Source organism: Hylobates moloch, unplaced genomic scaffold, assembly GCF_009828535.3.
Source record: "Hylobates moloch isolate HMO894 unplaced genomic scaffold, HMol_V3 SCAFFOLD_14, whole genome shotgun sequence".
Lineage (NCBI taxonomy): Eukaryota > Metazoa > Chordata > Mammalia > Primates > Hylobatidae > Hylobates > Hylobates moloch.
Genome location: NW_026652289.1, coordinates 69925512 through 69942205, shown reverse-complemented (window position 1 = coordinate 69942205; position 16694 = coordinate 69925512). Strand labels below are relative to the sequence as shown.

The following is a 16694-nucleotide window of genomic DNA, read 5'->3' as shown; positions in this document are numbered from 1 at the left end:
AGTTTTTTAGATCCCTGTTATAAAGGACACAAATTTGAATCCTTGCTATAGATTAAAATTTCTACTTTGATTATCATTTCCCTTCAGCCTGAAGAACTTCCTTTAGCATTTCTTGAAGTGCAGGTCTTCTAGCAGTGAATTTTTCAACTTTTGTTTATCTGAAAGTATCTTTATTTTATTATCATTTTTGAAGGCTATTTTTGCCAGATATAGAAATCTGGGCTGATAGGTTGTGGGCATTCATTCAGCATGTTAAAGATGCAGTTCCGGCTGGGCGTGGTGGCTCACGCCTGTAATCCCAGCACTTTGGGAGGCTGAGGTGGGTGGATCACGAGGTCAAGAAATCCGAGACCATCCTGGCCAACATGGTGAAACCCCATCTCTACTAAAAATACAAAAATTAGTTGGGCTTGGTGGCGCAGGCCTGCAGTCCCAGCTACTCGTGAGGCTGGGGCAGGAGGATTGCTTGAACCCAGGAGGTGGAGGTTGCAGTGAGCTGAGACCACGCCACTACATGCCAGCCTGGCGACAGAGACTCTGTCTCAAAAAAAAAAAAAAAAAAAAGATGCAGTTCCAACTGTCTTCTGGCCTCCATTGTTTCTAAGTCAGCCATCTTTCTTTTGTCGTTCTCTTTTATTGTGTGTTTTTTCTCTAGATGCTTTTAAGATTTTCCCTTTATCTTTAATTTTTATCAATTTGACTAAGATGTGCCTTAGTATGGGTTTTTTTTTTTTTTGTATTTTTCCTGCTTAGGGTTCTCTGAGGTTCTTAGATTTGTGGGTTGATGTTTTTCACCAAATTTGGGGAAATTTCAGCATTTATTCTGATCAAATGTGCAAATTTTAAAATGCTATCTTTTTTTAATCCTTCTAGGACTCAAGTTTCATACATTTTTAAAATTTATTTATTTATTTATTTAAGATGGAGTCTTGCTTTGTCACCCAGGCTGGAGTGCAGTGGCATGATATTGGCTCATTGCAACCTCTGCCTCCCGGGTTCAAGCGATCCTCCCACCTAAAACTCCTAAGTAGCTGGGATTACAGGCATGCACCACCACGCCCAGCTATTTTTTTTTTTTTTTTTGTATTTTTAGTAGAGACGGGGTCTCACCATGTTGGCCAGGCTGGTCTTGAACTCCTAACCTCAAGTGATCCGCCAGCCTCGGCCTCCCAAAGTGCTGGGATTACAGGTGTGAGCCACGATGCTCGGCCGAGTTACATACATTTCAGACTGCTTGATATTATCCCAAATGTCACTGAAGTTTTGTTTAGATTTTTGTAATACCTTTTCTCCTTCAGTTTGTTTAATGTCTTTGATTTATCTTCAAGTTCATTGACCCCTTTTTTCTGTAATGTTTAGTCTGCTGTTAAGCCCATTCAGCATATATTTCACTTTAGATGTCGTACTTTCAATTCCAGAATTTCCATTTGGTTCTTTTTTACTCCCCATTCTTTACCAGATGTTCCCACATTTTCCTTTAAATCTTTGAACATATATATATACACACACACATATATACACACATACACACATATATATATATACATATACATATATACATACATATATATATAAACAGTTGTTTATAAGTTCTTGTCTGCCAATTTTCACAAGTGGATCACCTCTCCGTTTGTTTCTGTTGATTCCTTTTTTTCTTGATTGTGGGTCATTCTCTGCTTTTTTCTATGTCTAGTAATTTTATTGTATGAGTATTGCATTGAGGAGTTTGGATTTTGTTGCCTTCTTTTAAAGGGTTTCTTCTTTTAAAGGGTGTTGAATTTTGTTCTGGCAGACAAATTACTGGAGGAGCCTGAGTTAGTCAGGGTTCCCTAGAGGTACAGAACTAATAGGATATATATATATATAAAATAGGATATTATATATTATATGTAATAGGATATTATATATTATATGTAATAGGGTATTATATATTATATATAATAGGATATTATATAATATATATGTTATATTATATAAAATATATATAATATATAATATATATTTAATATATAATATATTAATTATATACAATTAATTATATTATATGTATATAATATTATATATTATATACATATATATATATACCCGGCTACCATACCCGGCCACCTCTGTTATTTCTGTTCAGCTCTCAGCCCTATAGCATTTTAGATATGTGTGTGTGTATATATATGTGTGTGTGTGTGTGTGTGTTTGTATGTGTGTATATGTATCTATATATGTACATATACATTCTTAGATTTGTGGATTGATGTTTTTCACCAAATGATTCCTCCTCAAAAATGCCTCCCCTGACCAAACTATCTAAAAGAGAGCCTCCCACCACTCTCTATCACATCTCCCTGTTTTTATACACAGCACTCTGACATTTATATTATGTTCTATAACTTTTGTTTATTTATTATTATCTCCCCAACAAGAATGTAAGCTTCGTAGGACAATAACTTGGTCTATTTTGTTCACTGCTGACTCTCCAGCTGTTTAAAACAGTTTTTGGCAGGGCACAGTGGCTCACGCCTGTAATCCCAGCACTTTGGAAGGCCGAGGCAGGTGGATCAAGAGATCAGGAGTTTGAGACCAGCCTGTATGTGTGTGTATGTGTGTATATATACATATGTATATTTATATACAGCCTGTATCTGTATATATATACACACATATATATATATATGCATACACACACACACACACACACGTATATATATAAAGGGGAGTTTATTAAGTATTAATAAAGCCTGGGTGACAAAGCGAGACTCCATCTTAAATAAATAAAAAAAATTTAAAATATGTGTAACTTGAGTCCTAGAAGGATAAAAAAAGATAGAATTTTAAAATTTGAATAATATTTGATCTGAATAAAGGGGAGTTTATTAAGTATTAACTCATACGATCACAAGTTCCCACATTAGGCTGTCTGCAAGCTTGAGGAGCAAGGAGAGCCAGTCCAAGCCTCAAAACTGAAGAATTTGGAGTCTGATGTTTGAGGGCAGGAAGCATCCAGCATGAGAGAAAGATTAAAGTATCCTTCAGTCCAATCAAGTTGACATTCAACGTTAACCATCACAGAGCCTGTTGATTCTGTCAGGCTTGTTTATGCTTTGGTTTTTTGCTTCATTAGAGCAAGTTAGTTTTTATTTTGTTTTTAGTCTCAGAGCGTGGCCTTTAACTCTAGAGTGTGGCCTAAAAATGATAATAATCATAAGTAATTAGTCTAGTGTGGTTATGTGCTCCTGTAGTCCCAACCACTCAGAAGGGTGAAGTGGGAGGATCGTTTGAGCTCAGGAGGTTGAGACTGCAGTGAGCTATGATCGTGCCACAGCACTCCAGCCTGGGCACTAGAACAAACCCCAACTCTAAGAGCGTGGTCCCTACTCTTAAACTATGGCCTTGTAGCATCTCATCTGAATACTGAAGATGGTTGGTGCTCCATGACCTCTGTTATTTCCTTTATTTTTTATTTTTAATAGGGAAGGCAGGGAGAATTTTAGCCTTTTTTGTGTGTGTGTGCCGTGGTGTGATTGTAGCTCACTGAAGCATCTACTTCTTGGGCTCAAGCTCTCCTCCCACCTTTGCTTCTGAGTATCTGGGACTACAAGTGTGTGCCACCATGCCCACCTAATTTTTTTAATTTTTAGTAAAGACAAAGTCTCACGATGTTTTACAGGCCGGTCTCAAATTCCTGAGCTCAAGTGATCTCCCCACCTTGGCCTCCCAAAGCACTGGGATTGCAAGGATGAGCTACCACACCCAGCCACCTCTGTTATTTCTGTTCAGCTCTCAGCCCTACAGGAGGAGCTGTCTGTTAGACCCCATGGAGTCTCACCCTGCGCATACACAACCTGGGGCTTGGCCAAAGACACAAGAGGAAATCCCCATACAGATTTCTGCCCTCCGTTTCATCCGCCACAGCTTCCTCTGTAATATCCTTTCCTGCAAATTCTAGCCACCTCAGCAGGTCAAACTCTGATTATCTCTGTCTCCTCTGCTCACAAAGACTGCCTATTCATATATATCCCTTCTTTTAAGGACCATGGTCTTGTGCTGATGGTTGTACAGTGCTTACAAACAGCTGCCTCATGTATTTTTCCTGCCTTTATAATTGTTTAGGGTAGAGTAAACCCAATACTGGTTAGTATGTCATTGCTAGCAGTGGAAGTTCATGTTGTCCTTTTTAAATTAAATAAATTGATCTCTACGTTTAAAGGAAACTCATTACTCACAGACCATGTCTCAGGAGCCATATGAAAACATAATTTTAAGTAGTACATGTAGACATTTACCTATATTTCATGGAGGGCTGAGATAGTCCCACTAACCAGTATTTGAGCAAATTTCAAGTGTGTTGTATCTGTTCATATACACAAAGCAAAGAAAGAATGTTATTTCGTTGTTTTGTATTTATTTATTTATTTATTTATTTTTTGAGACGGAGTCTCGCTTTATTGCCCAGGCTGGAGTGCAGTGGCGCGATCTCGGCTCATTGCAAGCTCCGCCTCCCGGGTTCAGGCCATTCTCCTGCCTCAGCCTCTCCGAGTAGCTGGGACTACAGGCGCCCGCCACCACGCCCGGCTAATTTTTTTTTTGTATTTTTTTAGTAGAGACGGGGTTTCACCGTGGTCTCGATCTCCTGACCTCGTGATCCGCCCGCCTCGGCCTCCCAAAGTGCTGGGATTACAAGCGTGAGCCACTGCGCCCGGCCCGTTGTTTTGTATTTAATGTTTATGCTTCAGAATGATTAATATTACTTCATCTCTTTCTAGGAGTTTTTGTGGTCAATTGCTGATCTGAGTTTCAGTAACTTTCCAAAACATTACTATAAGTAAATATTCATCAGGACTCTGAAGTGCAAGTCAACTATATAATCAGGAGGCTCAGAAAATTGATCACAGCCTGTCAATAAATTGATTAGTTTTACATGTAAATTGTAAAACTAATCAGATTTTCTCAATCTAAATCTTAGATTCTCTTTCATTCTAAGGATAAATACATTACTTTGACAACTCTAAATATTCCAGTGTGTATTGATCACCAACTATTTGATAGGCTTGTCTCATAATCCAGAGGAAAATATTCTCACTTAGTCCCCACATTGATCATGGCATCATCATTTTATAGATGAGTGTTGAGGCTTAGAAAAATTAGGCTTAGAAAAATTAGGAACTAATCCAAAGTCATGCAATTAATAAATTACAGAGCCATGATTTGACTCTCTAAAAGAGAAAATCTGGTCTAACTCCAAAGCTCAATTTTTTACTCTTTTATTCTCTTGGCCGTGCAGTAGAACCACCTTTGGAGCTTTCAGTAAGTATAGAAACCCATGCCCCGTTCCCATATTCAGTACGTCTGTGGTAGTGTCTGTAATATTAGAATGCAGCCAGAGTTGAGGACCACTGCTTATCAGTGCCATACTCCTTCTTTATAGTCATAGGCACTGGATCATGAAGTCCTGTTAGTCAGGAAATTGGAAGTCTATACAGTTTTGAGATTATAGCCCTGTTGTTAGAGTAAGAAAATGAGAGGAAAAGGCAGGATCAGTTCTTTTTTTGCCTCTCAGAGTAGAGGCTGCAACTGAAGCCTAATAGAGAAGTAGAGGACGATTAATCCTAAACCACCTGTCATCTTTGTAAGCATCCTACCATTTTCTTTAGAAATATTTACTCTGAATTTTTAAGTCAAGTGAGAGGTATGTCTTATCTCTACTCTCATGAGCTTTTTGTTTCCTCACCTTTGAAAAAGGGATATCTATCTAATATAGAGGTAAAGGTGATATGAGACTACTGCCTGGTTATTGCCTCCTTAGGAGCTACCAGATACAGTCCCAGCCCCCAGTTACCTCTGCCACCTAGCCACCTATTCTTAAAGTTTTTACTGTTGTGTCTCTAATATGGCCCCTTCTTTCCTCTCTCCCTCATTTCCAACACTTTTTCATCACTCCTTAGCTTTTCCTCAAATATGCTGCGCATGCTCCTGTCTCAAGGCCTTTGTACTTGCTAGTCTTTGTTTGAATGTTCTTCCTCCAAGTTTCATTCATATCTCTGCTCAAATGATTCCTCCTCAAAAATGTCTCCCCTGACCGAACTGTCTAAATAGAGCTTCCCACCACTCTCTATCACATCTCCCTGTTTTAATTTATACACAGCACTCTGACATTTTATATTATGTTTTATAACTTTTGTTTATTGTTATCTCCCCAACAAGAATGTAAGCTTCATAGGACAATAACTTGGTCTATTTTGTTCACTGCTGGATCTCCAGCTGTTTAAAACTGTTCTTGGTGGCCAGGCGCGGTGGCTCACGCCTGTAATCCCAGCACTTTGGGAGGCCGAGGCGGGCGGATCACGAGGTCAGGAGATGGAGACCATCCTGGCTAACACAGTGAAACCCCGTCTCTACTAAAAATACAAAAAATTAGCTGGGCGTGGTGGCGGGCGCCTATAGTCCCAGCTACTTGGGAGGCTGAGGCAGGAGAATGGCGTGAACCCGGGAGGCGGAGCTTGCAGTGAGCCGAGTTCGTGCCACTGCACTCCAGCCTGGGCGACAGAGCGAGACTCCGTCTCAAAAACAAACAAAAAAACAAAAAAAACAGTTCTTGGCAGGGCGCAGTGGCTCACGCCTGTAATCCCAGCACTTTGGAAGGCCGAGGCAGGCGGATCAAGAGATCAGGAGTTTGAGACCATCCTGGCCAACATGGTGAAACCCTGTCTCTACTAAAAATACAAAAATTAGTCGGGCGTGGTGGCGGGCGCCTGTAATCCCAGCTTCTCAGGAGGTTGAAGCAAGAGAATTGCTTGAACCCAGGAGGTGGAGGTTGCAGTGAGCCGAGATTGTGCCACTGCACTCCAGCCTGGCTAACACAGCAAGACTCCATCTTGAAAAAACAAAACAAAACAAAAAAACAGATCTTGGCATATAGTAGATACTTAATAAGTATTGTCCAATTGGCCGGGTGCGAGGCTAAGATGGGCGAATCACTTGAGGTCAGGAATTCGAGACCAGCCTGGCCAACATGGTGAAACCCTGCTTCTACTAAAAATGCAAAAATTAGCTGGGCATGGTGGTGCTCGCCTGTAATCCCAGCTACTTGGGAGGCTGATGCACGAGAATTGCTTGAATCCAGGAGGCAGAGGTTGCAGGGAGCTGAGATCACATCACTTCATTCCAGCCTGGGCAACAGAGCAAGACTCAGTCTCAAAAATAAATAAATAAATAAATAAATAAATAAATAAATAAATAAATAAATAAATATTGTCAAATGATTAAATTTCTACACTGATAACTCTCCTTTATAAATAATACAAAAATCAGTGATAGAATAAAAACTATATGCTCTAATGGCTTTGGTGGCCTCTATTTTCTCTTTGTGATAAATACATTTTATTATTTTATCTTTGATACTTTTCCTTAATAATGGCTTTATCAATGATATATGTTTTAGCAGCTGTATTGGTCAGATCTTGCATTGCTATAAAGAATTACCTGAGGCCAGGCACGATGGTTCATGCCTGTAATCCCAGCACTTTGCGAGGTCAAGGTGGGAGGATCACTTGAGCTCAAGAGTTCTAGACCAGCCTGGGCAATATAGTGAGACCCCATCTTTATTTTTGTTTTAAATGTTTAAAAGAAAAAAAAATTACCAGAGACTGGGTAATTTATAAATAAAGAGGTTTAATCAGCTCATGGTTCTGCGGGCTGTACAGGCATCTGCTTCTGAGGAGGCCTCAGGACACTTGTAATCATGACAGAAGGCGAAGGGGAAGCAAGCACATCTTCCCATGGCCGGAGAAGGAGGAAGAAAGCAAAGGGGAAGGTGCCACACACTTTTAAACAACTAGATCTCGTGAGAACTCTATCACGAGACAGCACTATGGGGATGGTGCTAAACCATTAGAAACCACCTCCATGATCCAGTCACCTCTCACCAGGTCCCACCTCCGACACTGGGGATTACAATTCAGCATGAGATTTGGGTGGGGACACAGAGCCAAACCATATCAGCAGCCTAGCTATTAATGGTATTTTCTGATAGCAGCATGATATTCCCTTTTGACTTGTATATTTTTCCCCTGGCTCTCTGGTCTTCAACGAAGAGGATCAGGTTAAAACATAAAGAGAGCTGCTTTATTTATTTATATTTATTTATTTATTTTTGAGACAGAGTCTCCCTCCATTGCCCAGGCTAGAGTGCAGTGGTGCTATCTCGGCTCACTGCAACCTCCTCCGCCTCCTGGGTTCAAGCGATTCTCCTGCCTCAGCCTCCTGAATAGCTGGGATTACAGGCACACACCATCACACCCGGCTAATTTTTGTATTGTTAGTAGGGACGGGGTTTCGCCATGTTGACCAGGCTGGTTTCAAACTCCTGACCTCGTGATCTGCCCAACTCAGCCTCCCAAAGTGCTGAGATTACAGGCGTGAGCCACCCCACCTGGCTGAGAGTTGCTTTGATATCATAAATCATTGTCATGATATTGTTTGCAGTCTACTCTGCGTCTAATTTTCCCCAAACTTTCATTGTTTTCAAGCTCACATTTGTTACAGGTTTTTTCTTAATTTGTTTGAGAAGTATTCTTAATTTGTTTGACTTAGTACTTTCTTATCTGAAGATTTATAGGCTGGGCACAGTGGCTCATGCCTATAATCCCAGCACTTTGGGAGGCCAGGAGAGGAAGATGGCTGGAGCCTGGGAGTTCCAAGACCAGTCTGGACAACATAGTGAGACCTCCCCTCTACAAAAAAAATTTTTTTTAATTAGCCAGGTGTAGTGTTGCATGCCTGTGGTCCCAGCTAGTCAGGAGGTTGAGGTGGGAGGACTGCTTGAGCCCGGGAGGTCAGGGCTCCAGTCAGCCGTGATCACACTGATGCACTCCAGCCTGAGTAACACAGCACGACTTCTCAAAAAAATTAAAAAAAAGAATGCTCATCATAAATTGTTTAAAATGATAAATTAAAAACCATGGAAATCTTATAGGGAGGGTTCATTAAATTTGTTATATCCATAAAAGTGTAATATGTAGCCACTAAAAAGGATGATGCTGAGCTATATTTATTGGCATACAAAGATATCTATGTTGGGCCGGGTGCAGTGGCTCACGCCTGTAATCCCAGCACTTTGGGAGGCCGAGGTGGGCGGATCACCTGAGATCAGGAGTTCGAGACCAGTCTGACCCACATGGAGAAACCCCATCTCTAGTAAAAATACAAAATTAGCTGGGCTTGGCGCATGCCTATAATCCCAGCTACTTGGAAAGGCTGAGGCAGGAGAATCGCTTGAACCTGGGAGGCGGAGGTTGTGGTGAGCAGAGATCGCGCCATTGCACTCCAGCCTGGGCAACAAGAGCAAAACTCCGTCTCAAAAAAAAAAAAAAAAAAAAAAACAAAGATACTTATGTTGTTTCTTGTTTTTAAGACAGTGTTTCCCTCTGTCACCCAGGCTGGAGTGCAGTGGTGGCTCACTGCAGCCCTAACCTCCTGGGCTCAAGTGATCCTCCCATCTCAGCCTCCTGAGTAGCTGGATTATAGATGTGTGCCACCCCACCCAGCTAATTGTTTTTACTTTTAAAGTCTTGCTGGGTACCCCTGGGCTCAAATGATCTTCCTGCCTTGGCCTCCCAAAATATTGGGATTACAGATATGAGACACTGTGCCCAATCTGTATCTGTGATTTTTTAAACTAAAAAGAAAACAGGTTACAAGAAAGCAAGTATAACATAATCTCATTTTTGTGGAGGAAAAAAAATAGATACTTGTATGTGTATACACAAGTATCTCCTATACAAAATTGGAGGGTAAGGTTAACACTCTTAATTGTCTCCAAGTCAGCTAGCATTTTTCTAGATCATCGTTTGTTTCAGTATGACTAACTATAATAATTACCTCTTTTTTTAATTTTTAATTTTTTAGGTATATAGCAGGTGTTTATATTTATGGGGCTTATAACTATTACTTCTGGCCTCTGGGAAGTCCTCTAACTATTCTATCCTAGGTATAAATAAATACCTTTCCCCTTAGTTCAACAAAACCACGGCTGGGATTTTCTAAAAGGAATTTTTCAAGAAAACAAAAAAAGGAAAGTAAACAAAAAAAGCATAGAAATCAAAGTGTTTACAGGATACACATTGCTTTTTCTTATGTTAGTAAAAGTCTATCCACCAACTAGTTAAGTTGTTACAGTTTATGGGGCTCTAAAGTTTTTGGGAGCTGGGCATGATGGTTCACGTCTATAATCCCAGCAGTTTGGGAGGCCAAGGTGGGAGAATTGCTTGAGGCCAGGAGTTTGAGAACAGCCCGGACCACATAGTAAGACCTCATCTCTACAAAAAATAAAATATCAGCCAAGTGTAGTAGCGCAAGCCTGTGGTCCCAGCTACTTGGGAGGCTGAGCTGGGAGGATCACTTGAGCCCAGGAAGTTGAAGTTGCAATGAGCGATGATTGTGCCATTGCCTTCCAGCTTGGGCAACAGAGCAAAACCCTGTCTCAGAAAATAAAAAATAAAAATAATCCTTGTGACTCTGCAACCCAGGCTGGAGTGCAGTGCCGCGACCTTGGCTCATTGCAACCTCCACCTCCCAGGTTCTAGCAATTCTGGTGCCTCAGGCCCCCAAGTACCTGGAGTTATAGGCATGTGCCACCACGCTGGGCTAAATTTTTTGTATTTTTAGTAGAGGTGGGGTTTTGCTATTTTGGCCAGGCTGGTCTCGAACTTCTGGCCACAAGTGATTCACATGCCTTGGTCTTTCAAAGTGCTGGAATTACAGGCATGAGCCACCTTTCCTGGCCCCTTGTAGCAATTTTTTGCCCAGATCTCTCTAGCCAAAACTATAAAATTGAGAGTTTTGATTCAGCACTATCATTTGGTAATACTGTAGAGAAAAATGGAATGACATGGAACATATGTGTAAAATACAAATAAAAAAGATTCTAAGATAGTATATATGATATAACCCTAATTTTAAGGTATACAGTATAATGTACAGAAATAAAAAAAAAAACCCACCAGAGAGATACTCTCCAGATGATAACAGTGGTTATCTTTAAGTTGTAGTACTACAGTTAAATTTCAATTTCTTTGTGCTTTTCTATTTTTCCAAGTTTTCTATAGGAACACGTTATTAAAAAGTATATATATATATATTTTTTTTTTAATTATTTTATTTATTTATTTATTTATTTTTTTGAGACGGAGTCTTGCTCTGTCACCCAGGCTGGAGTGCAGTGGTGCGATCTCAGCTCACTGCAAGCACTGCATCCCGGGTTCACGCCATTCTCCTGCCTCAGCTTCCCGAGTAGCTGGGACTACAGGCGCCCCCCACCACGCCTGGCTAATTCTTTTTTTGTATTTTTAGTAGAGACGGGGTTTCACGGTGTTAGCCAGGATGGTCTCAATTTCCTGACCTCGTGATCCGCCTGCCTTGGCCTCCCTTTTTTTTTTTTTTTTTTTTTGAGATAGAGTTTCACTCTTATCGCCCAGGCCGCAGTGCAGTGGCATGATCTCAGCTCACTGCAACCTCCGCCTCCCAGGTTCAAGCAATTCTTCTGTCTCAGCCTCCTAAGTAGCTGAGATTACAGACACGCACCACCACGCCTGGCTAATTTTTTGTATTTTTAGTAGAGATGGGGTTTCACCTTGTTGGCCAAGCTGGGCGACAGAGCAAGACTCTGTCTCAAAATAAATAAATAAATAAAAGAAAAGAAAATCTGAGCAAATAAATAAAAGAAAATCTGAGCAACTAAGAATAACATATTCTTAATACCTTACCTAACTTGTGTCAATTTTTATTTGTGCTATGCATATAAAAAGGTCTCACTGTTGAAGATCACTGTATCTGAAGAGATTCATTTTTTTTATTTATTTATTTGAGATGAAGTCTCACTCTGTCACCCAGGTTGCAGTGCAATGGCACAATCTCAGCTCACTGCAACTTCCGCCTCCCAGATTCAAGCGATTCTCCTGTCTCAACCTCCTAAGTAGCTGGGATTGTAGACACGCACCACCACGCCCAGTTAATTTTTTGTATTTTTAGTAGAGATGGGGTTTCACCTTGTTGGCCAAGCTGGTCTTGAACTCCTGACCTAGTAATCTGCCCACCTCAGCTTCCCAAAGTGCTGGGATTACAGGCGTGAGCCACCGTGCCCAGTCCATTTTATTAATTCATCAAATCTTTGTTGAACTTCTCTTACATGCTAGGCACTGTTCTAGATGTTGGGGATATAGTGGTGAAGAAGACAGTTTGTACTGTCATGGAGCTTATATTCTGGTCAGATTTATTGGTCAAAAAAATCTGTGATGGGGCCGGGTGCGGTGGCTCACACCTGTAATCCCAGCACTTTGGGAGGCTGAGGGAAGCAGATCACCTGAGATCCGGAGTTCGAGACCAGCCTGGCCAACATGGCGAAACCCCATCTCTACTGAAAATACAAAACTTACCCGGGCGTGGTGGCGAGCACCTATAATCCTAGCTACCCTAGAGGCTGAGGCAGGGAGAATCGCTGGAACGCAGGAGGCAGAGGTTGCAGTGAGCCAAGATCATGCTATTGCACTCCAGCCTGGGAGACAGAGCGAGACTCTGTCCCCCTCCAAAAAAAAAAAATCTGTGATGGATAGTACAGGTACAGTGTATCAATTAGTAACTGTAAATAAATTAGCATACCAACTATAAGGATTACAAAATTAGAATAAACATCATAGAATTAGTGCAGTGTAAATTGATTCACGTGGTTTTTTTTTTTTTTTAGAAATCATAGTATCAATGGGAATAATATGGATTTATTTTTATTTTTTTTCTTGTAGCTTTAAGGAAGCCTCCTATTTCAGTTTCTCAACATGAAAGTCATCAAGCAATCTCCCATCTTCCAACTGGACAACCTCTCTCCCCAAATATGCCTCCAGGTATGAAGTCTTATGCTTATAATTCCATTTGAAACCAACCTACTAGTCATGTACAGTTATACAGTGTATAAAATATATCACTTAGCAGTATAGTGAAATAGCATTTATTCTTTGAGGTAATGTTATTATTTTTTTAGACTAGTAAAAGCTCAGAGAGAAATAATAATCTAGGCCGGGTGTGGTGGCTCACGCTTGTAATCCCAGCACTTTGGGAGGCCGAGGCGGGCGGATCACGAGGTCAGCAGATCGAGACCACGGTGAAACCCCGTCTCTACTAAAAATACAAAAAATTAGCCGGGCGTGGTGGCGGGCGCCTGTAGTCCCAGCTACTTGGAGAGGCTGAGGCAGGAGAATGGCCTGAACCCGGGAGGCAGAGCTTGCAGTGAGCCGAGATTGCGCCACTGCACTCCAGCCTGGGCGACAGAGTGAGACTCCGTCTCAAAAAAAAAAAAATAAATAAAAAGAACAGAAGAATTATTTATTATGCCACTCTGAGCTACATTCCCTTTCCTCTCTGCCTGCTATACAGGTTTAGCTTCTTCAAAATGTGTTCAAATTTATCTCATAGAGGCCTTCTATAAATTATAGTGCCTACCTATATTAAACTCTTTACTTCGTACTTATGAATGTATTTGTTTATTTTCTGAACACTCATTCCATTTTATAGAACATTTCCCTAAAATGAGAGTAGATATGATTGAAGAGACCTGCTTAAAGGAGATGATGGAAAGGAAAAAGGTCAGAGTGGCATAGGATGTTTTGGATCCAAAATTAAAGTCATTGATGAGGATAAAAAGGGAGGTGGGGGAAAGAGAGGTGGTATCCAGTAGATAATGCTAAGAAAGAATCAAGAGTCAACACTTGTGAGTCACTGTATAGATGAAGATGACTTTAGAGAGTAGAAATTTTGAAAGCCTTGCTGGATTTTGGAGATTTCTGATAGTGATATGGAATTTGGAGGGAGGAAAAGATATGGGTATCGTTGCTATATTAATCTATGGATTTCTACTGTATATCTTTTTGGTGAATAAGTTTATGGCCATTAGTGGAGATACTCACCTGGGAATGATCAGTAAACTTCCCACAGCTAAAATCACATTGGTTATAATATTTGATTAAAGTAATGAGAATAAACCTTTAAAAAAAAAAAGCTTTGCGACTACCCAATGTTAAACAATAGTGTGTAGTGTGTCTTAGCTTTCCAAAGCAGATCTTGTGAAATTCATCTTTAAAAGATTAAATTAAATTATATTCTTTTAATTTGATGTTTTTATGCCACAGATTCACACGTAAACCACCATGGAAACCCCGGTACTTCAAAACACAATCCTTCCAGTCCTCTTCAGCGTTTAATTCCAGGCTCAAACTTGGACAGTGAACCCAGAATTCAAACAGATATACTAAAGCAGGCTACCAAGGATAGAGTCAGTGATTTCCATAAATTGAAGCAAAGTAAGAATCAATTGATGAATATTATGCTAAAAATATTTCTTTAAATGTAATATGAATTAAGGTCTTCATTATTCTGCTCTCTAATAAATGTATAGTGAAGTTATATGTATTTAAAGAGAAGGTATGAAAGTGTCAAAATTTAAAGGAAATATAGGTTTTAAATGGATAAATACTATTTTAAAGAAAACTTTAAAAAGGTTCTCATGTTCTCCATTGTTAAATAATAAATTTCAGGTGAGTTGACTTTTTAAAAAAATGCGATTAGTTCTTATGAATATAAACTTTTTTGGAGAAATGAGAAAAAATATATTTTGATAGGCTAACAAATGAAAACTTTGATTAGGGAGAAGAGAAATAGTTTTGAAAAATGGAACATTCTGGGAGAAACATACACTCTGGGGAGATTGCCTTAGTAGATTGCTCAATACTGCTTCCTACTCCATTCCCTGCAATTGCATTTTCCTCATTTAGATGTTAGAAGTATAAGAAAAAATTCTAGTAGTAGAATTTGAGGCAGGAGAGTGTCCCTTAGATCAGCTTCCTTAAACTGTGCTTTTCACTGGTTCTGCTTTTCATGGCATCTTCTTACCTTCAATTCTGAATAGACAGAATCTCTAAAAGCTTCAGTTTGTCTTTGGTTGATTTATTTATTTTTAATTTTTATCAGTCACCAGGAGTAAGATCAAGCCTTTGGTTTTTATGATGGCTTCTGTCTATGGTAGCAACTGTGCAGAGCACTGGTTAGGCAGTTATTTGTACAAAGGTTGCATGTAAGCTAATAATTGAACAATGTTATATTTGTGAATTTATTCAAGGTATTTTACTTTATTTCTTTATTTTTATTTATTTATTTTTTGAGACGGGGTCTTGCTTTGTTGCCCAGGCTGGTCTTGAACTCCTGGGCTGAAGCGATCCTCCTGCCTTAGCCTCACAAAGTGCTGGGATTACAGGCATGATTCACCGTGCCCGGCCTATTCAAGGTATTTTTGTTGGTCTTGTAACAGTTGTTCAAATTTGTTCATATATATGAATGTATAGTTTGCATTAATTTAATTGGCTTTCCTTTCTTTTTTCTTCAAATAGGAAATTCCTTGATATTTTAAAGCATGTCTGTGTATCTTGACCAAAGTATTGTGTGAAAAACATTTTTATTACAAAGATTTAGCTAACATTTTAAATATAATGAAAAAATATTTCCTCAAAATTGGGTTGGGGGATTGGCCTGAAAACTTACATCTCAACAAGAAGAGGTGTACAGTAAGAGCATAACAAATAAAATATCTTAATTTGATCACTTAAGATTTTCTTAAGTGTATATATATGTATACATATATTCTGTATATATGTATACATATATATACATATATTCTATTGTGCTTAGGCAATAATAACAGTTTACTTAGGTCTCCTCTCTTATTGTTTAGATCATTTCGTATTTTCTCATTGTAGCTGTCATGATTGTTACTATTTTTTTCCCAGTTATTTCCTGTTCTTCCTACTTTGGGTGTTCCTTTAAAAGTATAGTCCTCAGAATGAAATTACTGGGTCAAAGCACTTGACTAGCTTTATAGCACCTGTTAAATAGTGTCAGATTGTTCTCTAGAACAGTTTTTTTTTTAATTATACTTTAAGTTTTAGGGTACATGTGCACAATGTGCAGGTTTGTTACATATGTATCCATGTGCCATGTTGGTGTGCTGCACCCATTAACTCGTCATTTAGCATTAGGTATATCTCCTAATGCTGTCCCTCCCCTCTCCCCCCACCCCACAACAGTCACCGGAGTGTGATGTTCCCCTTCCTGTGTCCGTGTGTTCTCATTGTTCAATTCCCACCTGTGAGTGAGAACATGCGGTGTTAAAGTGTCACTGGAGTTATTTAAGTTTAGGGGTTTCTCTGTGACCTGGCCACATTGATTTTTATCGTTTTTATAAGGTATTTAGAATATAACGCTTCCTTAAAAATGTTTTAATAATCATTTATTCTGGTGGCCTATATTTATGTGAGTAATTTTATTGTAATTATTTCTTGGTGTATAATCTGTGCATCAGTTTTGACCACTTAGCCTGAGAACTTTGTAGATTGGTTCTATTTATTTGTATCAACTCTTTTTCTTTTTTTTTTTTCTTTTTTTAAGACAAGGTCTCACTCTATCACCCAGGCTTGGAGTGCAGTGGTGCAGTTGTGGCTCACTGCAGCCTTGACTTCTTGGGTTCAAATGATCCTCCCTTCTCACCCTCCTCAGTAGCTGAGACCACAGGCATGTGCCATCACACCTGGCTAATTTTTAAATTTTTTAAACAAAGATGAGGTCTCGTTCTGTTGTCCAGACTGGTATTGAACTCCTGTGCTCATGTG

The 16694-nt window shown here is 39.6% G+C and overlaps 1 protein-coding gene across 5 annotated transcripts in view; it reads left to right on the top strand.

Moving 5' to 3' along the window:
• Positions 1-16694, top strand: part of GOLM2 (golgi membrane protein 2) — a 122297-nt gene that overhangs the window by 74683 nt on the left and 30920 nt on the right. For all 5 annotated transcript variants that reach the window (XM_032174184.2, XM_032174183.2, XM_058427870.1 and 2 more), the window contains exons 7-8: positions 12786-12884; positions 14166-14336. In XM_032174184.2, coding sequence (XP_032030075.1) covers positions 12786-12884; positions 14166-14336 — 270 coding nt within the window. The remainder of the gene's footprint in view (positions 1-12785; positions 12885-14165; positions 14337-16694) is intronic.